Source organism: Strongylocentrotus purpuratus, unplaced genomic scaffold (assembly GCF_000002235.5).
Source record: "Strongylocentrotus purpuratus isolate Spur 01 unplaced genomic scaffold, Spur_5.0 spur5_scaffold_14, whole genome shotgun sequence".
Classification (NCBI taxonomy): domain Eukaryota; kingdom Metazoa; phylum Echinodermata; class Echinoidea; order Camarodonta; family Strongylocentrotidae; genus Strongylocentrotus; species Strongylocentrotus purpuratus.
The window spans coordinates 12,107,039-12,131,807 of NW_022145599.1; the positions used below are offsets into that span (position 1 = coordinate 12,107,039).

A 24,769-nucleotide genomic window follows, 5' to 3' on the forward strand; every position below is an offset into this window, starting at 1 on the left:
TAAACCGCTTATAAAAATCAAGAGTAAAAAGATTCATCAAAATGCCTTGAAATAAATGAAATGTTTCATTTGTGATTCTACTTTTCAAGGTGCGTTCGAGTAAATTTGAAATAGTAAAAACGTACATAATCATTGCAATACAGCTAGGATTACTTAGTCTGTTTAAGTCACTGTCGCAGACCAACAGCGATAAGCCTCGTACGACAATGTGTTAGACGATGTCGTAGTAGAAAACATTGATTTAATCTGATGATACATTTGCAACCATACGGAAATGTTAAATATGCTATTTCTCGCATTTATCAAAGACGAGATATCTAGGAAAAGGAATTGCTCAAAAATATTATGATCGTTGCACTCTCCAAAAAATTCCATCCTTTTAAAAAAATATTTTTAACATTTCAGCTCATAAGGATATTGAGGCTACCCCTGCTTACCCTGACGACCACATAGTCATATTGTCACATTCTTCTACTCGTTAGGGATCAATTCAGTGGTTTTGAGATTAATCGTTAGATATTTCGTCAATTCATCAAAGAAATATTCCTGTCCCCTCACGTCCTCAGTCCAATAGAGGTAGGGTCTGCCGTCACTGAGATACAACCTCGCCAAGAAAGGTATCTCATCATCTGGGATGTCTTCGATGAAGACCGCGACCACGAACTCAGTCTGGGTGTCACTCACATGGTCCATCGCGGTGCGGAACTTGAGCATGAACCAGCGATCGCGCACGGCGGCTCTGCTTAGTAGAATGACGGTCTTGTAACTCCGCCTCACCACGTAGTCAATGGAATCCAAGTAATGCATACCTGGCACTAGGTCTTTGTCACCAAAGACGTTCCTCTTAAACTGCGGGAGTCTTTCTTCGAGAGTTGGTAGAAGATGTTCGGGAACCCACTCTTCGTCATCGTCGTAAAAGATGATATTCATGTCGAACTCATAATCATTGTGGTCTCGAGCGTCTCGCATCTCTTTATACCCAATGGCCGCTAATTTCAAGAGAAAGAGTTTGTGCCTCAACTGCCATCGATTGTGATGAACGAGTACGACGATGACCACGAAGGACATGATGACAAGGGAAATCAAAGAATAGAGGGCAATGTTGGGGCTACAAAGCGTTTTGGAGTCAAAATCAAACAGCGGTTTCTCGCGAAGAGGCTCTAAAGACGCTGACGAACAAATAGTTATATTCTTGTTCATGAGTAAAAGTGGTCCTCTAATCCAGGCAAGAAGCCAACTTAGTTCACAATTGCATTCAAGTGGGTTCCCTGAAAGATCGACAGATGTATGAGAAGGCCCAATCAGTTTGAAAGTACTTTGGTTAAGTCTTGTTAATTTGTTTTCTGATAACAAAAGTGTTGTCAGCCTGCTATTGTTCAGAAACAGGTTTTTATCGAGGTATGTCAAACGGTTATCATGGAGATCAATATTTGTAATTTGTCCAAAATGTTTGAATATGTCAATAGGAAGTTGTTTTATATTGTTTCCCCTTAAGTTCAGCACCCGAAGGAATTTCAACGCCTCAAAGGCTAATGGATGAAGCAATGATATTTGACAGTCTTCCAAACTGAGATTTTGTAGAGCAGACAGTGGTTTAAATGATAAATAACCTCCCCAATCATATATTGAGCCGATTGAATTTTCACTCAGATCCAATGTCGTCAGACTAACCAGTCCATCGAAAACAGAGATATTTCCCGGAACTCTAAATTTCTCAAGCAATGTCTTTCTTATGTTCAAATGCACAAGTGATTGTAGACTTTTGAAGGGATAGAGAATCATACAAAACAAAATAGGGTTATTGTTAAGGAAAAGAGATATTAAGCTCGGAGTGACCAAGTCTATTTCAAAGATATTACATTGTGACAAATTGATAGTTTCAATTTGTTTTAGTCCCATAAATGACCTCCTTTCCACGATTGAAAGATCTATGTTTAAGTGCATGTCTAAAACCGTTAGATTTTGCAAACCGAGAAAAGCGAATGGGGAAACTTTACCCAAACGATTACGAGAGAGATCCAACTCAGTTAAGTCTATTTTCCATAGACGCTGGTAGGTGTTTACAGATTTTATTAAATTATTTTCCAATTTCAAAACCCTGATATCCTGCATGTTTTCAAAAAAATCTGGTTCGATCGTTTCGATATAGTTGTAACTGATATCAAGTAGTCTGGTACGCGTCAAGTTCGAGAAGACGAATGGATAGAGGGCGTGTATTTCGTTGTTAGAGATGTCAAGCACTGAAAGAGAATGACCCTGCAGCGTATCAAAGAAATCTGTTGGAATTTCACTAATAGTCGAGCAAAACCGGAGATGAAATTGCTCTATAGTCGACCGTGAGATGCCAATGAATATATTTCTCAACAACTTGAATGACAAAGGAATGATCCCGACCCACAGTGAGCTGACATTCAATGATGCGATCACATTGGGATCGACTGATGATATAGAGTTATTAGTTAGATCCAAAGTCTCACTGTGACATGAAAATTCGAAAGTTTCCGGGGTGATGTGCGCAAGATTATTTTCACGCAAGTAAACACGCTCAACCCTGCCACAACTACTGATGTTAATGAAAGTAAGATCGTTTTTTTCAAGGTATACACTTTCTAAATCTGGGCTCCATTTTAGCGTATCGTTGGGGAGTGATTTCAAATTTGATTGGCTTAAATCTAGAAAAGACAGCTTCTTAGCCCACCTGAAGAGCTCTGTGTCGGGAAGCACAAAATCAAAGTTGAAAGATAAATTTAAAGCCTGCAATTCTTTAAGAGGGTAAAAAGTCCTAGATTCAATCTTCCTGATGTTGTTCCTGGAAATATCCAATATGGTAATGCGAGGGTATCTTTTAAACGAAGAGTTTAAGAGAGAGGTGAGTTTGTTGGAACTCAGCCTCAGAACTTCAGTGTTTTCAGGAAGATTTTGAGGGACAGAATCCAAATTTCTGCCATCACAATCAGTTTCCTTCAGCTTAACGTCCTCGCGACAGAGCGATCTCTTCAGATCCCACGGTGTTATGGGAACAGTACCTCCATGCAGGGTTCGGATACAGAAGAAGATGATCAATGGAAGAAGAACACGGTGTTCGAAAGCCATAATGCCTGATTTTGGATTTCCGTCTGAAAGAAAAACATATAGGTTCAATTTATCTCACTAAGTTGTTATATCTTGTGTTTGTTTGCTTTTTAAGCGATAGCACCCACGACAGATTAATGTAGCATGCAGGAATAATATTTTTCTGAATTTGTGAAACGCTGGTAACGTTGGTAGAAGAGCCTCATGCATGTTGTCACCCACGACAGATTAATGTAGCATGCAGGAATCATATTTTTCTGAATTTGTGAAACGCTGGTAACGTTGGTAGAAGAGCCTCATGCATGTTGTCTTCTTCTTCTTTATCATCATCTTATACTACTACTACTACTACTACTACTACTTCTACTACTACTGCTTCTACTAATATTACTACTACTACTACTACTACTACTACTACTACTACTACTACTACTTCTATTACTACTACTGCTGCTGCTAATACTACTGCTACTACTACTACTACTACTACTACTTCTACTGCTGCTACATCTAATAATAATAACTGCTGCTACTACTATACGAGTACTATATTGCTACTAGTACTGCCTCTATACTTGCTACTAATACTAACACTTAAATATCTTCGTAAACGAAATTTTGTCGTTTTGTTTAGGTTCATATGAGATATTTTTCAGGCTGCAATTTCAAGTTTACTTTGGATAACTTTAACTTCATGAGCTGACCACACAACGTATTATCAAACGAGGCGACACAATTATAGAGCAAAACTGGAGAAGAAAACTTTTAAGCATTTTACCTTAACTTTGCACGACCCCAGTAGTTTGACGCTCCAGAGTAAGATCCCTCGCAATGGATGGTTGGTTTGTAAATTAAATATGGTGCTGAACATGCGCTCCAAAATAAGATCCTTCGCAATGAATGGTTGGTTTGTAAATTTGATATGGTTCTGAACATGCGCTCCAAACTATTCACGTTTTAATGTATATCCTCGACGAGGTGAGAAAGAGATCATCTAAATATGATGGTATATAATAACTGAAGTGTCTTTTATAGTCATCACTTTGTAAAGCGAAACTATAAGCATCCACTAAGGTTTCATTAATGCCTCCGTCCAGTAGTTTGCAAAAGCGCACTAAGTGCGCTTTTGCAAAAAACGACGGAAGGCAAAGAGGATGGTAACTTGAGATGAAAATCGATCTGCGCATGCTCATCCCAAAACTTCCATTCTTATGAAACATCATAAGTACATGTAAAGTCGTAATACGAAAAGATTTGATTTAGCTCAATTTAAATTGGATCTCTGTAAAGTTCATTGGGATGATGTACTTTCTGACCCTGGTCCAATCAGTCCTTTTGAAAAATGGAGCTCTAAGTTCAATTTAGTTTTAAATAAACATGCTCCATTAAGAAGAAACAGAATTCGTCATAAAGATTCACCATGGATGAATAATGAAATTTGAAGTAGAATGCGAGAAAGAGATCGAATGAAAAGAAATGCGAAAGGATCAGGGTCATCGAATGACTGGGTGGTGTATAAACAACTAAGAAATTATGTCACATCAATGATTAGGGAATCTAAAAAGAGATACGTTTCGGAAAGCATTTCGAATAATGAAGGTAAATTAAATGCAATGTGGAAATCATTGAGACGTATCATACCTAAAAAAAGTCAATGATAGCGGTTTTCAAAAGATAATTATAGACAATAAAGAAATAACAGGATCAAAATATATTGCATCATGTTTGAATGACCATTTTGTAGATTTACCATCTTAACGGAAGGGAACCAAAATATTTGGTGGTAATATGGATCAGTATATGACCCAAGTAAACTCAACATTTAAGTTAAAAGAGATAACAGATAACGAGGTTTTGAAATGTATTCATGATATTGCAAGGAATAAGGCCACTGGCCTCGATCAAATACCATTCAGTTTCGTAAAAGATTCTATTGAATACATTGTTAAACCGCTTACTCATATCATCAATGCATCATTAAGAAAGGGGAAAATTCCTTGTGCCTGGAAAAAGGCCCGGGTGACGCATATCACAAAGGTGGTGATAGAGCTAATCCCTGTAACTATAGGCCAATATCGGTCTTACCTGTATTATCTAAAGTGCTGGAAAAACTTGTGTTTAATCAAGTGTATGATTACCTTTCATAGAATGAACTATTATGTCATAACCAACACGGCTTCCGCCCGAAACATTCGACCTTGACTGCACTCTTATCTCTCACAGAAGATGTTTGTAAAAAATTAGACAATGGGTATGTAGTAGGTATTGTAACTTAGAAAGCGTTCGATTTTGTATCATTTGAGATTTTGCTTAAAAAGCTAAGATATTATGGTTTTGATCAACGTTCAATATGTTGGTTTCAGGATTATTTCCATGATAGGGAACAATGCACTTTGGTAGACGGTAGCAGGTCACAGAGCAGGAAAGTAACAAGCGGAGTGCCCCAAGGAAGTATCCTTGGGCCATTGATGTTTATTATCACTCTTAATGATTTATATAAATCAATAAACAAATGTTCCCTTTCTCTGTATGCGAATGACACTTGCATGTATTTTGCATCAAAAGACCCAAAGATATTAGAGAAAGTAATCAATAGTGATTTGAAATCAGGGACGACATGGTCTTCAAATAATGAATTGTTGCTTAACGTTGACAAATGTCAGGTCATGCTAACCGGCTCAAAGTCGAATTTGAGTCGTTTCTGTAATGTTGATATTCGTCTGAATAACAAAAAATTACTTAGAGTAATGGAATGCAAATATCTTGGGATTTTGCTTGATTGCTATTTCTCATGGAACCCACAAATAGACCATGTAAAGAAAAAGGTTTTAAAGGTGTATTTTGCACTAAAGCGAATGAGACAATTCACAGATGAAAAGATAGCATTAATACTGTACAAAACCCTAATTCAGCCTCATTTCGCTTATTGCAGCACGATTTGGATGAACGGTAGAGAAACTCGGTTAAAACAACTTCAAACTCTACAAAATAGGTGTTTGAGATCTGTACTTGGAGTGAATAGTAGATATCACACTGAATTTTTTTATAAAACCCTTGAAATTGACATGCTAAAAGAAAACTGTGTCAAACAGGCTTTAGTTACTGTATTTAAGTTGTTACATAATCTTGGTCCACCTGTTTTATCGTCATTGATCCAATTTGATACTAATGTAGGCTATATGTTCCGTTATGCAAATTCACAAATCCCCCTTCCAAGACCTCACACAAATTTTCTTCAACATATAGTCCATTATACCATGCATCAAAACTGTTTAATTCCCTACCCAACGATATCAGAATAATAAATGTTTTTAAATCTTACAACATTGAGATAAGTAAAATTCAAGATATTTGCTCACTGTCTTCTTTCAACTCGTAGATATATATTTTTTCCCCCTCACTTTATCACTATGATTCTATTTTGTACTTAAATTTCTGTAAATATGTTCACTTATTATAACTTGCATATTTGCTTGTAAATTGTATTTTCATTGTCTTATATTTTGTCATATGTAATCACGGCTTCGCTGAAAAACAGCTTTTGCTGAATGCGGGCACAATTGTATTATGTTTTTAACCGTGAATAAATAAAATATACCATACCATACCAAACCAACGACAACGCACTGGCCAAAATTGCAAATTTCCAAAGCGCTGGCCGAGCGTCCCCCATGCGTCCCCCATATAGCTCCGTTTAGTCTCATTTGAGAACGCCCCCTATCGGCAGAGTCCAGCGGCCTAACATGCATGTTAGCCTATGGATTTTTTGTTTAAACGAAAAGCACATCCACCCCGACGTACGTTATCACTAGCTCGTCCATTGGAACCCTCATGTCCCATTGACTTTTGAAAGTTCACCCACCGTAATTTCATCAAAATAGGTTGCAAGCTCGTCATTGCCTATATAACACATGTACAACAAGTCGAAGTTTGGACTCACTTTACCACGCGATTGTAAGATTATAGGTCAAGCACACAAAGGATAAGAAGCATGAATTATCATAAATCAGTTCTGCTTGGTTCATTATGTCCACTTCAGCCAATCCCCCACCGTAATTTTTCCATTTAGTAAAAGCAAACATTTTGCCGAGGTAAGCAAAAACATGGACTATTCAATTATTAACATAAGGGTGCAATTGTGCACCACATCAAACTCCCCTACTTTCAGTCAAGTATTTCATGGTATTATGTAGTTTGTTAGGTTTATTTCACTAACTGTTAAATTATCAGATATCAATGATAGTTTAAAGATATGGAAAAGGTTCTTGTATTTTATATTTAGCAAAGCAATCTCACATACAAAATCACTATCAAGTGTCGTCCGATCCGCCGATTGACGTCTGCTATATACGTTCTATAGACGGCGAACTAGCTATGTTTTTGCTGGCGGAAATGAGACAACCAGAGCAATATGTATGTGTGACCGGGCCTAATTAGATATAGTTTGGACGGGACGTGCCGCTCAAGCCTCGAAACCCCTACCCATTTCTAAGGGAAATTTTTAAGGATTTTTTTCGAAGTAAAGCCCATTTTTCACAATTTCGTATTTTTGCCATGCAAACACCCGAGAATAAAAAAAACGGACCCATGTTTAGAGATTGTTTGTGGAAAAGTGACCTATTAGAGCGATACCCCTCCCCACCCCCCCCCCCTATGTCGTGGTATGTGAGATTCCCCCCCCCCCCCCCCCCCCGGAAACCAAACAATCAGCATCCCATCATTAGATTTCCATAATATTGCTTGCGGAAAATATGCTAGTCGTTTTGATTTGATTTGATTTAATTTTCCACTCAAATATCCACAAATTAAAATGACATATAAACACTATAGTATTACAGTATATAATAGAACAAATGAATGTACGTAATAAAATAAGTTTACAGAGTACATTTAAGTTTGAGAATAAGACATAATATGTTATATTGCTTGATTTAACTGTGAGGGGAAAAAGGGAATCTCAGAAAAGCTAGGCTTGTTGAGCAAGATTCCCAGTTTAAATTAAGTACTAGACCACCGTCAGTGTGCATCAAATCCTGCACATGTCTGCCCCCCTTCCCCCGAGAGACCAAATACTCCACCCGCCTGCGCCAGATCCCCATTCCGATAGAAGTTTGTTTGTATTAAAAAAATATATTCCTTAGCAAAACTCTAGTATTAATTCAAGCAATATACTTTCTTCACACCTCACTTTTCAACAAAATTTACTTGTACATTTTGAAGAATATTATAGAGTAGCTTCCGAGCGAGAATATGTTTGCATTTTAATTCATTTAAACGCGCACTCTTGGGCCCTACTAAGCCTAAAATTGTGTTGCAGTCTTGAGTCAGTATTTTGGGACGATCCCCCTAAAATAAATGGAGGGGGGACGTATCTCCCCGTCCCCCCGTGATCGACGCCCCTGATAGTATCTTAGAGTGTGTGAGGGTCACGATGTGAATAGATAATGTTAGAATCATCAGAAAAAAGGATAAAAGATAAGATACTAGAGGAATTTTTGAAATCATTTATGTATATACACAAAAGATACATGTCTAAAAGTACTGGTATATGTAAACTTATCTGTACAAAGCTCATATTAATAAACGATCTTTCGCTAAAGAACTTGAAAGTCCCTTGCAAGTCTCTAATGACCTATGACTTTTCCTTTTAGGTATATTTTGTTTTTTAATAAATATTTGATTATTAGCCATTGGAAAAGTATGTTGAAGGGTTAGTGACATTATTTAACATCTGCTTACTAACTGTATAATTAACGTAAACAGAGTAATAAACACACATCATCCTGTTTGCCTACAAACATACCGAATTTGATACTTCAGACAGTTTTTAAAATGTGCTTACTCACTGTATAATTAACATAAACAATGTTATAAACACCCATCATCCTGTTTGCCTATAAACATACCGAATTCGATACTTCAGACAGTTTTTAAAATATGCTTACTCACTGTATAATTAACATAAACAATGTTATAAACACACATCATCCTGTTTGCATATAAACATACCGAAATTGATACTTCAGACAGTTTTTTAAAATCTGCTTACTCACTGTATAATTAACATAAACGAGGATATAAACAACCACCATCTTGTTTGCCTATATACCAACATACACTGTTGGTCATAAACGTGGATTAAATGGTTTTACCCCATTTTATGGAATGATTTTAACAATGATGTATTCCTAATAGATCTAGATAATAGTATACATTATTAGATTTTATTGAATATTAATTGGCGAGTGTTTGTTTTGCTCGCCTTTAAAGCATGTGTATGCTACTATATTTATTAACTAAATTAACTAATTAAGTCATAACTGGCAGTAATGAGGATTAATGCCTCACAAAAGGGCACTAATATAGCATATCGACACGGTTTTCATCCTGGGGCCTCACAGTTACGAGGCCATTGCTTTGCCACTGAATCATGACTGTACGCGGCGGGGGCTAGGGTAGGGGACAGCCAGGGGCGTCGCTAAACGGGGATGCGGGGTGCGAAAGGAAAAGAAAGGAAAGAGAAGAGAAGAAAGAAAGAGGAAAAAAAAGGAAGGAGAGGATTAAAGAAAGAAAAGAAAGAAACGGAGAATAGGGAGAAGAAAAAGAAAAAGAAAACAAAAGAAACGGGGGATGAAAAAGAGCAGAGAAGAGGGGTAAGAGCCTGAAAGAGGAGGGGTGGGAGTAAAAGAGAGAGGAGGTTGTTGGGTGGAGTCGTCTCGTCGAGGGAGCAAGAAAGATACGCATAGATATGTTGCCGTGTCGGGTCAGCTGTGTACTATCGTGTACTATATCAATGCGGAAGTTTGAAGTCGGTGAGATGTACATGTATTATGTCGGTCGGCCGGCAATGTTTTTCCCCGTACGAACTGTGACTTTATTTCCGCTGTGAAGATTTCGAGAGAAACTACAACTATAATATTTGTATTTTCTCGAAGTTTCACCTTCCTATGATATCAGCTAAATAAATTAGAGGTTTAAAATTTTCGGGAAAACTCAATACAGACAAGGATTAGGAGTCAAGAACGGTACAACGAATCGTCTTCTTTCTCTAATAATTTAAAGATACGTCACGGATTCTTTGACGTAGGGGGGGGGGGGGGGGGGACAGAATTCAAATAAGGATTCAAACATGAGAACGGTACAAAGAATCGTCTTCTTTCTCTAATACTTTAATGAAACGTATAATCAAAACAAACACTCGCAAATTTGTATTAAATAACATCTGAGAATGTACATGTATACCAGGGGCGTACGCAGGGGGGGGGGGATTTGGGGGTTCAACCCCCCCCCCCTTTGGTATTTTTATGTATGTAAACCCCCCCTAAAAAACCTAAAACCCTCCCTTTTTTTTTTTTTTTTTTTTTTTATTATTTAAAAAAAAAAAAAAAAAAAAAAAAAAAATTATACCCACGGCTAACCTAAATAAGATGACCTTACCCCCCCCCAACGACAAAAAATGTCAAATTATGAAATTTCGAGACCAAAAAAAAAAAAAAATGTGTCCGCTTACCCCCCACTGAGCGACTTTTCGGCTGGCTGAGTCGTTGCGATTTTTTTTTGACCTCCAAAAAAAAAAAAAAAAGTGTCCGCTTACCCCCCCCCCCCCCTCCCCCCCCCCTCCCCCCCCCCCCCCTCCCCCCCTCCCCCCCTCCCCCCCCCCCCCCACTGAGCGACTTTTCGGCCGGCGCGATTTTCAAATTTTCGGGAGCAAAATATTTTAAAACCCCCCCTTCAAAAAATTCTTCCTGCGTACGCCCCTGATGTATACTATACAGTAGGCTTGCAAGTGCACCATGTGAGAGAGAGAGAGAGAGAGAGAGAGAGGATTGAGGAGTCCTGAAAAGAACTCTCGGTAATCTTTCTTGAAGGTGTGTAGTCCTGAAATGGACTGTTTGTGTAGTCTTGAAAAAGACTGTTGGTTATCTTTCTTAGCTTATAGTTCTGAGGAGAACTATAGTGCTTGGAGAGGATGAGTGGCGGGAGAGTGGCTCGACGTTTCGAACAGGTTGACTATCCGTCGTCATGAGTGTGTATGTATACTATACGTATACATGTATACTATTATCTAGATCTGTTAGGAATAATTCAATTGTCGAAATCATTCCATAAGTTGGGGTAACAACAAAATATTCCACATTGATGACCAAAAATGTAGATACTTCAGACAGGAAAATCATCCATGCATATTTGCCCTATTTGCCAGGAAAATATATCTAATCCTAGACCTTTTTATTTACAAATATTTTGGCAAACTTGTGCTTTTGGTGCTTTCATACTTTAGCCCATCGATTGAACTAATGACAATACTTGTATGTGTAAAATACAGAATCTGAGAACAACAACACAGAATTTATAAAAATGAGTGAGTGAGGATAAAAATGCAATGATTCTGTATTGCAATCAACAGATGAAAGGGGATGGATGGATGGCTGTTGAAAAATACAGCATTCAGTAATGACTTTTTTTTAATTGTAATAAAAACCATAAGATTGTATAAGGTTAGGTACAATGCATAGAGCTCTAAAAAAAAGCCTCTTGCCTTGAAAATGTGCATCTCTATTTCTCCTCTCTCTCTCTCTCTCTCTCTCTCTTTCTATCTCAATTCAATTCAATTCAATTCATTTTATTCTTGAACATCAAATAAAACATCAGATTGTACATTCGTAAATAACCACATTTGACCAAGAAAAGGAGGACAACAAAAAGTATACACTTGAAAATAGGAAGCCTCCAGATTATTACAATGTGTGTACATGTCAGATAAAAACACATTGTATACAAAAAAATAAACGATATGTATTTAAAAAAAAATCATGATTAAGCATAAGTATTAATAATAATTTTTCTAAATTCAACTTTAAATAAAAGGAAATAGTTGTACATGAAAAAGAGTAGTATCAAGATTATTCCAGATTCGTGGCCCAGTATGTTAAAAAGAATTCAGGATTAGATTAGATGTTGCTATAGGAAAATGGAAATTATTTGATGAGCGAGTATTATACTGATGGAACTCAAAGTTGTATTGAAAAAGACTTATTATATTATTAGGAGCATATCTATTTTAAACAGCATGCATAAGTGTAGCGATTTTAAATTGATTAATATTATTGACTGTCATTGTTTTTAATTTAAAGAATAAAGGTCTAGATGGCGCTAGATAGAGAGAATTAGTACAAATGTGGAGTGCTTTTTTCTGAAGTTTGTGAATTGGATCTAGTTTTGTTATTCCAAAACTAGCCCATGTACAGTATTTAATGAAAAGAGGTATCACGGAGTTGTATAGCATGACGAAGTTTTTTCAGGTAATATGGATCTTAATTTACACAGTATTCCAACATTTTTAGATGTTTTCCTACATATATGTAAACGATGATTAAGAAAAGTTTGTTTGTCATCTAAAATAACACCAAGAATTGTCATTGTTTTAGTTGTATTCAAGACTGTCCTACCCATTTCTAAGTTAACATCAGATATATTGTGAGAAATTTTTGGTTTTACAAAAATGCATGACATTAGTTTTACTGTAATTAATTATTAACTTATTAGCTTCGACCCAGGCTGCCACCTTAGTTTCATACAATAGTTCATCAAAGTTACTATGTGACGAAATAATGTTGGTGTCGTCTGCAAAAAGTGCAAAATGGAAAAAGGATGATGCGTTACATAAGTCATTAACATAGAAAATGAATAAGAAAGGGCCCAGTATTGAGCCTTGAGGTACTCCACACTGGACCTTGGAATATGAAGATTGACAATTTGTATAAAGAGTAAATTGATATCGATCATTAAAATAACTAAAAAAGCAATCCCATATTATGCCCCGAATTCCAAAATATGATAATTCGTGCAGTTTTTGGTTAATGGTCGAAAGCTTTAGTTAAATCAAGAAAAATGCCAAAAGAATAAAAATTACTTTGAAAGGAATTTACTTTGAAAGTACATTGTGTAAGTCAAAAGGGGCATGATCACAGGAGTGGCCTGGTCTAAAACCATATTGAGCATTATTTAATAAGTCTTGTTTATTTAACCCTAAAAAGGCCGGGCTATTTGAGGTTTTAGTACGGCCGGGGGGGGGGCATTATGGGCCCCCCTTAAGATCTCGGTCGCGAAGCGGCCGATTCCCGCATGTCAGGTGAAGTGTATAGAATAATATGAAATTTCAATTTTTTGAAAAATTCACTCATTTGCATATTTATGGTAATTTATGAAAATAAAGTCATAAAAATCATATATAATTCATATTTAAGCATTCTTTTTCACTACATATATTCATTAAACCATTCTGAATAATAATACGACAAACAAATTTGGAAGAGGCAGCTTATTCCTTATGTTATCCCTTGTTTTGATAATTTCTCATGTATTTCATTGTTTTTTTCACTTATGTAATTCATTGTTTTTGTTGTTTTATTTCATTTCCTACTACAATTCAACTATTTTGACTCCCAAAACAACCACCTTAACTTTAAACAAGACCCAATAACCCATGTTTGATCTGTTTTTAGGAAAAATGACTTTTCCATATGTTTTGTAAACAAATCACGAAAATGAGCGATTTTCGGCTGACATGCAAAGACAAAAGGTCACGTGACCTTGTAACCGTAGGTCCGATTTTCAAAAAATCTATTTTAAAAGTTGCGCAAGACACGAAAGAAAAAAGTCAGCGAGCGGCGGGGCGCCATCCATATGCGTTCCCGAGCAATTGGGAAAATCGTGGAGGGGGGAGGGGCATAATGCCCCCCGGTCTTATTAGGGTTAAATTAAAAAGAGTTCTATAGTAGTATTATATACAGTTTTTCCAATACTTTTGAGAAACAAGGTAATAAAGTAATGAGGCTATAATTTGAAAATAAATGTTTGTCACCTTTTTTAAATACGGGGATTATCTTACCCATTTTCATTCACAATAGGGACTTTACCAGAACAAAAAGATTAATTTTCGATATGAACTAATGGTTCCGCTATTACCTGAATAACCTTCTTTATTAAGTTTGAGCTTGAGAATATTATCAAAACCTGTACCATTGGTACTTTTAAGCTTTTTTACAATATTAATAATTTCATTTGCATTTGTTGGATATAAAAATAACGATTTATCACAAGGATTCCTTAAGTATGATGTAAAATGAGGATGTACTAATTGTTTCAGTTTTGCTTGAGCCAATAAGGCAATACTTGAAAATTAGTCATTCATATAGCTCCGTTTAGTCTCATTTGACAACGCCCCCTATCGTCAGAGTCCAGCAGCCTATAAACATGTTAGCCTATGAACTTTTACCAACAACAAAAAAAACGTTAAAAATTCTTCTTTTTTTTTTTTTTAAACGAAAAACACATCCACCCCGACGTACGTTATCACTAGCTCTTTCATTGGAACCCTCATGTCCCATTGACTTTTGAAAGTTTAACCACCGTAATTTGGTCAAAATAGGTCGCCAGCTCGCCATTGCCTATATAACACATGTGCAACAAGTCGAACTTTGGACGCAATTTGCCACTCGATTGTAAGGTTATAAGTCAAGCACACGAAGGATAACAAGCATGAATTATCATAGATCAGTTCTGATTTGTTTATTATGTCCATTTCGGCCACCCCCCCCCCCCCCCCACCGTAATTTTTCCATTTAGTATAGGCAAGCATTTTGCCGAGGTAAGCTAAAACATGAATATTCATGAACACCTGAACTATTAGATTATTTACAGAGGGGTGCAATTGTGAACCACATCAAACTTCCCTACTTTCAGTCAAGTATTTCATTGTATTATGTAGTTTGGTAGGTTAATTTTACTAACTGTTTAATTATCTGATATCAATGATAGTTTAAAGATATGGAAAAGGTTCTTGTATTTTATATTTAGCAAAACAATCTCACATACAAAATCACTGTCAAGTGTCGTCTGATCCGCCGATTGCCGTCTGCTATATACGTTCAAGGCACATTTATCTGTGGACTGTGATGTACACAGTTTACTCGTCATTGTAGATTTATGATTAGCCATCTGTCATGTATTAGTCTTTAATTGTTGACACACATAGTATTACCACACACATGAACACTCTCACTTCCCCTCCCCAACACACCATTTCCGCACACCCGGTTCACACATCATACCCAATGGCATATACACCCTGCAACATAGTGGAACATTCTAGTTTGGTAGTGACAGCGAACTAGCTACGTTTGTGCTGGCGAAAATGAGACAACTGGAGCAATATGAAACCCGATTTTTTCATCTTTTTCTATTTTAATCCCGTTTTCATAAAAAACAAAGAAAAATCTTACTTTCTTTTATTACCAATTAGATTGTTTATAATTTACCATACTTTTGCAAGATTATGTTTATTTACTTGTTTCCGAGCTATTTTGAGTGTAGTGTTTAATACGTTACGATATCTTTTGAATTTGGTATGTGATTGAACATCACGTTTGACAAAAAATATCTTATATATTCTTTTTTTCTTGTTTATGCACTTTGATATTAAAGGAGATACCCAGGGTTTCCTAGGATTGGATTCCTTTTTACTATGATATTTCTTTAAACACTCTTTATCTACAGCTTCATTGAATTTATACCAAAAACATCGATTATAAGCACAGTATAGTCAACATCATCAAATATCTAAACATCAGTCCAACCAATCTTCGAGAGCTCTTTTTTCAAGGCACCGGTTGATGTAGAATTTATACATCTCTTAGAGTAGTTGGATTGATTGGACTCAATGACGTTCACACTAATATTATTTTAGTTTTTAAAAAAATAGTTAAGTGGTCAGTGGTGTCATTATAAAAGATTACAGCTTTAACATTTTTATCACGCACTTTGGTTAATTTTTTAAAATTTTATTTAAACCTGTATAACCTTCTATTCAGTACAGCATGCAGATGCGCAACTCCAGCTGTAACCCTTTCTTCCTTGCATGTCCCCTCGCATGTGTATCCCTTTCTGCTTGCTCTTAATTCCCTCTCCTCTTATCTCCTACTCCTAGCTGTATGTACTGGTAGCACCCAATCAGTCTACCTTTCCATAATCGCCTCTCTGTTTGTAACTCAACCCCTACCTCCTCGTGGTACTGACTGGATACCTCAAGCTTTGCGGCCTGAGAAACCAACAGGGGCTCTGGGTAGGGAAGGAAAACCTGAAATAAACCACAAGGTGGAGGGTGGTGGCCTCTGCCTTGTTACAGCAGAACATCTTGCTGCACCCGGCTGGGAAGTCAGCGGCCGCGTGCCCAGTTTGTATACAGGCCACACCTCTACGAGATATTATTATGAAAGTTGTTCCCCCGTTACGGCCCCGAGTCCCGGTGGCTGCTTGCTGGCAGCAGAGAGGCAGGGGTGCGAAGAATCTGCCGGATGATTTGCTGCCAATTCCACAGGTACACAATGTAGCAGAGAAGAATTCAGGAAAGCGGAGTACATCGACAGAAGAGAACACCATGAAGAAGAAGAAGAAGAAGAACAAGAACAACAATGCAAAGGGAGTAACTGCACCCTCTAATAGTGTAAGTACCCAGAAAAAGGATAACCATCGACCTCGAACAGATAAAGTACATGACATGACTAAAGATGCCACCTCACAGTCCTCTCACAACACAAGGAAATCTGGTGTGCTGAACATCGGAACCTGGAATGTGAGAACACTGAAGAAAGCAGGGCACTGGGATATACTCCTCGAAGAAGCTCGGAGATTTGACCTGGATATTCTAGGTTTGTGTGAGACACACCTGACTGGCAGAGAGACGCTTATAAACAAAGAGGAGTACTCAATCCTTTTATCAAGCAGGAAAGATAACACGAGTCGGGAGGGAGTCGGCATCATGATTTCCCAGCAAATCCTGCATTGCTTGGTGAGCTACGAAGCAGTCTCACCGAGGATCATCACAGCGAAATTCAACATGGAAGAAGAGATCATGAATATCATCCAGGTTTACGCCCCTACATCTGCACATAGTGAACAAGAAAGTGACCTTTTCTATGATGCACTCCAGTTGCATATCCAGAAGGTACCTAGGAAGGAGAATATAATTGTCATGGGTGACCTTAATGCGAAAGTAGGAGCAGACCATGGAGTATGGGCACCAACTTTGGGCAAGTTTGGATTAGGTCAGATCAACAGAAGAGGGGAGAAACTTCTTGAGTTCTGCATGTTACACGGAATGGCAGTGTGTAACACCTACTTCCAACACAAAGAATGTAGAAGGGCAACATGGACATCCCCAGGTGGGCATTACAGAAACCAGATAGACTTCATTATTACCAAATTAGGAAATATAAAGACGTTCCAGAACTGCAGATCGTACTGCTCAGCTGACATTGGGTCAGACCACAATCTAGTACTGGCTAATGTGAAGTTCTCACCCACAAAGACCAAGCGAATGAAGAGCCTCCCGAAAACCTATGACGTGGGCAGATTTAATGACTCTAACATTGTAGAAACATTCAAAGCCAGGATTGGAGGTGCCTTTGAACCACTACTTCAGCTCCCAGACACAGATGTTGATGAGCTGTGGAAGAAATTCAGAGATACAACCAATAATATCTCAGAGGAAATTGTAGGCTTCAAAAGGTCGAGACAAGTTAAAGGTCTCCCAGAGGAGGTTTGTAAGGCCTGTGAACAAAGGAGGAAAGCCAGAATCCTCATGATGAACAATCCCTCGGACTGCAACAAGAAAAGCTACACAAAACTGAATAAAGCAGTTAAGTATGAAGTGAAGAAGTGGAAGAAGAAAATTCTTGACACGGAGGTGGAAGAGATGGAATTAGCTCACGCGAAGAACAACAGCCATTAGCTCTTCAAGAAGGTGAAGAAACTATCTGGTGAGAGAGACAAAATGCAACCTGCCGTGAAGAACAAGGACGGCATCTTAAAGACTGCTCCCGCAGATGTGTTGAAATGCTGGGAAGTACATTTTAGCGTTCACCTTAACACGCAATTTCCAAGGGACGAAAATGCTCTTCTGACCATACCTGACCCACAACCTACAGATAACCCAAGTGAACCTTTCACAATTGAAGAAGTAGAGACGGCAATAAAACTATTGAAGAACAACAAGGCCTGCGGGTGGGACAAAATAGCTGCCGAAACTCTAAAGGCTGGTGGACAACCAATGAGACAACTCCTGCTCAAAATAATAAATGCAGCATGGTCGGAAGGTGTAACCCCGGAAGACTGGAGCAAGGGTCTTATCACTCCAGTGTTTAAGAAAGGAGACAAGCTGGATCCATCCAACTACAGAGCTATAACTCTACTCTCCATACCCGGGAAAGTTTTCTGTAGAATGGTCCTCATGAGAATACAGGGAACCATCGAGAACCATCTGACTGAGGAACAATGTGGATTCAGAAGCTGTAGGGGCACCACAGATGCTGTGTTTGTCGTTAGACAAATCATCGAAAAGGCCAGAGAAAGAAGAATACCAATCCACTTGAACTTTGTTGACTTTAAAGCAGCATTTGATACCATATGGCGAGAAGCTCTCTGGAAATGTCTGCGTTCCATTGGAGTGGACAAGTCCTTAGTTGACCTCATAGAGAGCATGTACAAACAAACCAAATGCTCTGTTATGGTGAATGGAAAGATAACTGAATGGTTTGATGTCATAACTGGGGTAAGACAAGGCTGCCTCCTCTCTCCAAGCCTCTTCAACCTATTCCTGGAATATGTGATGAAGGACATCCAACAACTAGATAGTGGAATACAGATGGGTGACATGCGTATCAACAACATCAGATATGCAGATGACACCACCCTTATGGAACTCGTATTTGAAAACCTCCAAATCTCAACAAATGAACTGGAGAAAGCATGTAGAAGATGGGGTATGAAAATCAATGCAACAAAATGCAAAGTCATGACAGAGGATCAACAAGATATTTTACTTAACAACACCAACATTGAGAAAGTGGAAAAATTTGTATTTCTCGGCAGCACAGTTCCATCTATAGAAGAGGACGTGAAGAGACGTACAAGACTTGCTGCTTGGGCATTCGGAAGACTGAAAAGTGCCATCTGGTCCAACCAAGATATTTCTAGGAGACTCAAAGTCAGGATCTACAGAGCACTTATCCTCCCTATTGCCACATATGGAGCAGAATCCTGGACTCTCCGAAAGTCTGATAGAAATAAGCTTGAGGTATTTGAAATGAGGTGTCTCCGGACCATCCTTGGAGTTCACCTAATGGACAAGATAAGGAACGATGCGATCAGGCAGAGACTGAATGTCCCAAGCACCATATGCGAGGAAATAACCAAACGTCGCTTGAAATGGTTTGGCCATGTTTTACGCATGCCGCATCACCGCCTACCATACCAAGCATTCCAAAATGACTTTTATGGACGCAGACCACGGGGACGCCCTCCAAAGAGATGGAAGGACCAGGTTCTATGCGATGTGGGATTATCCACACAAGAGGCAGAACAACGAGTCCACGACAGATCAGACTGGAGCATGATTTCTCGTAGGGGAGCAAGGGGACACACCGTCCTATGCACCTAAGTCAAAGTCAAGTCAACCTTCTATTCAATACAATTAATTTCGACGTCTTTTCAAAGAATTATTTATATAATGTGACACTTTTAGTATCTTTCATATTATGTTCTAATCTTGTCAATTATGTGAATTCTTTTTTTGTGAAATGTGAAACAAATAAACTTGAAACTTGAAACTGCTTTCCATCCCAAAAATTGGTTTAAAACTTTAAAGACTACATGGTCACAATTTTTCGGAAATACGTCAGTTTAAAAAAGTTTGAGGCGATGTAGTGCTAACGCCCTTCTGTCAGCTAGGCGACGACTCATTAATAGCTATATTAAAATCATGAATATTTGTATGTTGGTTTCTATATATAACGGCAACAATAACATTTTTACGTTTCGGTACATCGATTTCAATAAAAAGAGATTCCCACAGGTTGGGTGATAAGTGAAGATCTTATCTCTCATTGACATTCAAAGTCTGTCACTATGAAACAATGTGTAATTATGAATATTAAATAACGATATCAAAAGCGTTCGACTATATACTCAGGTTTCACTAAACCCATACACTGAAAATTGACAATGTAATTCACATATGAAATCATGGATTGCATCAAAAATTGTACACATACTTCTTGAATTGAAATGAATGACACTAAATTCAACTCCACTTGTCATTTCATGACATGTTCTAGGTTCTTCTGGTAGCCAGTATCTAATGTTTACATCAGGTATATCAGTTTTTTATCAGGATCAATATTATCATTTAAATCATCCAAACAATTATCAGTATGTTCATTCAATATATCACTATTATCAATTAAAATATGTCCATCATTGAATAAATTACCAAACTCTAAATTAGAAAGAGTACTAAACGGAAATACGAAGTCACACACTTTTATCAGCAGCGTTCAGCACTCACACAAAAGGGAACAAAAATCAAAACCCTACAACAACAAACAATGACTTACTTCACTTATGAACAAGTTATAAAAAAGTACATCTAAAGTTCAGTTACAATCGAGCATTAAGAAAAAGCAAATGCAATGGGGTAAACAAAATGTATTAGTTTGAAAAAATAATTTTGTTTCCTATAGATTGTTTCATTGATTGATTATAATTTGTCCAGATCATTTTTCTCTCTAATCAGTTTCTTGTATTGTTTGTTGTCAGACCCGTTTACAAGGGCTTTGATTCTGCCATCGTGAAACCCATGCTTCCGTTAGTTTGTGATGATTTTTGGTAGACCAGACCAATTCCTGATTACTAGCAGTTAGTGATTCATCAATTGCTAGGCCACTTCATTTCATCTTTTTGCGTGCTTTGAGTACAGCATCGCGAACTCGACCCCCCCCCTCTCTCTCTTTTCCCCCTCTCTCTCTCTCTCTCTCTCTCTCTCTCTCTCTATATATATATATATCTATCTCTTCCTGTCTCTCTTTCTTTTTATCATTTGGGGTGAAAGAAGGAGTGATGCCTTACAAATAAAGGGTTTTCATATTTGTCCGGCTTACTATACATGCATTATTAAACAGTGATAGATAAACTCTATAGTGACTCTGACACACCCAAATAACATTTGAAGAATAGGCCTGTGCCTTTCTCCAAAACAATGTACCTTGAATGTTTTTCCCCCTGTACAATCATGGTTATCATTTAGTTCAGTTCTCTTAAGTGTCCAAATGTTCTTTTTTTTCACTATAATTTATGTAATTTTCTCCAATATGCTCCGTTCTGGATACTTTGATTTAAATTACATCAGGTTCCAACACCTCAGTCATGTTGTTCCATTATACCATTTCATTATCTTTGTTTACAGATACCCTACTCGATGGCCTAAATGAAGCCTGATTAAGATGAGCTAATATTTCGACAAAATGTTTGTATTGTTCATGAAAATTATAACAAACTTAATTAGAGTCTGCCGAAATCAATGATAAATAATGATTGATCACTTCTGCCTCGTGAATCGAAAATGCAATCTGGTTCAAAGTCCCTGATCATTGTACCTGATTAACGGTCGTATTTTACCATCGCCCGTATTGCGGTAGACAAAATACAAAACCAATTTCACTGCATTTTGATTTAGGTGACCATTACATGTCATGTTGAAAATTTGAATATGTGGGATGATGTTCAACACACAAATGAGCATCAAATCTAATTAGGCATCACCCACAATTTGTCATTTTTGTTTGACATGTATTCAGTTACATTACAATGAACTATTGAATGAAATGAGGACGCGAGCTCAAGCTTTGCTTGTATGACGACCCATTTTTTGCTAGTATGATTTTATGTGACCACACATGTTGAAATTTCATAAAAGATGTGCGATGATGTATATGGATAATAATGTACTCTCCCCGAAGACTATAACGAGGAAAGCAGAGATTTTTTCGAAGCACAGCCAAAGAAATGACGATGCCGAAAAGATGTGCGATGATGTATATGGATAATAATGTACTCTCTCCGAAGACTATTACGAGGAAAGCAGAGATTTTTTCGAAGCACAGCCAAAGAAATGACGATGCCGAAAACCTTAACCAATTTGTAAACATTGCTGCTATCTTCACTGTGGTCAGTTGCGGTAGCTGAGTCTGTTCTAAGGTCAGAAATCATGGAGAAGACCAACGCTTAAAGCATGTTCAGACGACTTCAATAGTGGTCAGTGTGGGAGGCTGATCTACAGTATCACCACTTTCAATCATGAATACGACACAACCGATGACGGAACAATGTGTTATATTCAACTCTACAACTGTTGATTATGGTCTATCTTCCGAAACCCACGTAGTATTTGGTGAGAACACTGCGATCATTTTAAACTTTTCCTGGTGCCCGATGGATTGGTCATGGTTGGTCATTCTACAGCTCACCTCGGCAATTACAGGAATCGTAGGAAACTTCCTGGTGATTGCTGTTCTTTTTCATCGCCGAAGTAAAAACAGATCAACGGATACCCTGATCGGTGGACTGGCTTTTGCAGACTTCCTTACTTCGATATTCCTCATTCCCATGCCCCAGCCAGCGTACATCCCTAAGACCTGGTTGGGTGAGGTCTTAAGCAGACTTGTCTTCACGCAAAGCCTGCTCTGGACATCCATAACGGTCTCAGCGTACCTCCTGATGTCTATATCTGTAGAACGGTACATTGCAGTGGTCCATCCTCTTCATTTCAAGCGCCTCATCACTCCACGACGTGTCTCGACCCTGATCGTTATCATTTGGGTCCTTTCCGTCTTATCTGGACTTTTTGGCTCATTTACTCGTACTGTTGACACCTTTACCAACAAGTGCAAGGAGCAGTACATAAACCGCTTGACAAAAATCATTGTAGCTTTCTATTGGTTCTGCCTTCTCCTCGTTGTCCCTTCTCTCACCATGCTAATTACCCAGGTTCTAATCGCTCGCAAGCTTAGTCACCGCTCCAACCAATTTAGAGGCATGACCAACAGCCTCAATGGAAAAACAATGCCATCTTTCCATATCGTGGCCAGAAACCGCGTTCTGAAGATGATGCTGATCGTCATCCTCATCTATCTTGTCTGTTGGACTCCGAACCATATTGCATATTAGGGTTATAACATCGGTAGGGCTCCTGAATCTTACATAAATAGCCATCTCCATTCAATGATTACAGTCCTGGGCTTCTACAACTCTTGCGCGAACCCGATCATCTACGCAGCGAGGTATCCCGAGTTTCCAGAGGCTCTCAAGGACATGCTCACTTGCAATGTTACCAAAAGTTCTAAAATTATAAATAAAAAGAGATGCCGTCGAGATAAGCACCATCGGCGGCGAAGTTTAGCCAAACTTGAGGATGTCATCCAGCTTTGGAGAACTCTTAAATTGAATAGGTACCTATAATTTCTGCGACTGGTAAATTTTTAGATAATGTACTGAATAAGGTAACTATTATAACTGACAATACTTTGTACTGTTACCACCAGAACATTAATTTATACTTATGGTACTACCCCCATCGAGGTAGACTTGGTGACAGGCTAGTTATCATGTCCAACTAAATGCAGATGAACACACTTTCATTTCGAGTTATTTTACAATAATGACATTCGCAAATTATAGTGCATAAAAGTTCGAATGATATTCAGCTTAAAAAGTTAGATGTTTAAAGGACTATAATAACTTTAAACTTGTATAGCGCCGGCATAATAATTACAACTTAATTCTTTATTCCGCTTTACATTATAAATTTGGAGAAAATAAACAAAAACAAAAAAATAAAACACTACTGGAATGCAAAATAAGCAGAGTTCTGGTTTTGAGTAAATTAGTTATTGTCTCTAGAAACAAAAATTGCACCATATATTGTTCAATCCTTAGTTCACATTTTAATTTGTCTCTTTTTTGTTACCTCAAGCTATGAAACTTGCTAAATTGGTTCCCATTTTGAAGATAGGGGATCCACTACATTTGGGAAATTAAAGACCAATATCTTTATTGACATGCCTATCTCAAATTCTTGAAAAAATTGTTTATGTTTGAGCAGTTGATTTTCTCACTTCAAATATTTCTTATACGATTCGCAGTTTGGTTCATGAGCAAACTACAATACAACACATGTAACGTTTAACTTTGGACGCGCGTTAATCAATAAAAAAGCATGTTCCATTGATGAACTTAAACATTCGATGTGGTGTTCCTGGACTTCTCCAAGGCTTTTAATGTGATAAACCATCATCCTTCTTTACAATCTCTCAAACTATGGAATAAGAAGAAAGCCTTGGAGTGGTTTAGGTCTTCCTCACAATAAAAGACAATATGTAGCAGTCGATGGTGTTTATTCAGGTATTAATTATATTGACCGCGCGGTGTACCTCAGGACTCAATTCTAGGCCCACTATTTTATATTATATATATATATATTAATGACTTCTACAGGTCATCAAATTTGATTCATCTATTATTCGATTTTGATATTTTCTTTTCACACAGAGAACCTCTGATTTTACCCACAACAATTAATTTGTAAATGAAAGATATAACACATAGGATCAGAGCTATTAAATTATCACTTAATTTATTGAAAACTAAATGTATGTTGTTTAGTAATATAAAAGATGAATTAACTAGAAAAATATTATTCTTGATATCACTGTTATTGAAAGGGTTTCTACTACAAAAAGGTTATCAGGGAAACCACATATTGATAACATGTGTAACATAATCCCAGAAATATTAGTATACTTAT

The 24,769-nt window shown here is 37.6% G+C and overlaps 3 protein-coding genes across 3 annotated transcripts; 2 read left to right on the forward strand and 1 right to left on the reverse strand.

Moving 5' to 3' along the window:
- Nucleotides 1–386: 386 nt before the first annotated feature.
- LOC590735 (toll-like receptor 3) lies at nucleotides 387–4,163 on the reverse strand. The gene is made up of 2 exons (XM_030984204.1): nucleotides 3,851–4,163; nucleotides 387–3,116 (listed from the first exon to the last, which is right to left on the reverse strand). The coding sequence occupies exon 2, from the start codon at nucleotides 3,091–3,093 to the stop codon at nucleotides 472–474; it is 2,622 nt and encodes an 873-aa protein (XP_030840064.1). The 5' UTR covers nucleotides 3,094–3,116; nucleotides 3,851–4,163; the 3' UTR covers nucleotides 387–471.
- A 12,179-nt stretch (nucleotides 4,164–16,342) lies between these two features.
- Nucleotides 16,343–17,863, forward strand: LOC115923730 (craniofacial development protein 2-like). Its single transcript, XM_030985005.1, has one exon. The coding sequence runs from the start codon at nucleotides 16,343–16,345 to the stop codon at nucleotides 17,861–17,863; it is 1,521 nt and encodes a 506-aa protein (XP_030840865.1).
- A 4,535-nt stretch (nucleotides 17,864–22,398) lies between these two features.
- On the forward strand, nucleotides 22,399–23,133 carry LOC762457 (mu-type opioid receptor-like). Its single transcript, XM_001198078.1, has one exon. It carries the CDS (start codon nucleotides 22,399–22,401, stop codon nucleotides 23,131–23,133), a length of 735 nt encoding a protein of 244 aa, XP_001198078.1.
- Nucleotides 23,134–24,769: the final 1,636 nt, after the last annotated feature.

Excerpts from the sequence above, each read along its gene's own strand:
- LOC762457 (XM_001198078.1), top strand. The coding sequence starts at position 22,399 with ATGGATTGGTCATGGTTGGTCATTCTACAGCTCACCTCGGCAATTACA.
- LOC115923730 (XM_030985005.1), top strand. The coding sequence starts at position 16,343 with ATGAAAGTTGTTCCCCCGTTACGGCCCCGAGTCCCGGTGGCTGCTTGC.
- LOC590735 (XM_030984204.1), bottom strand. The coding sequence starts at position 3,093 with ATGGCTTTCGAACACCGTGTTCTTCTTCCATTGATCATCTTCTTCTGT.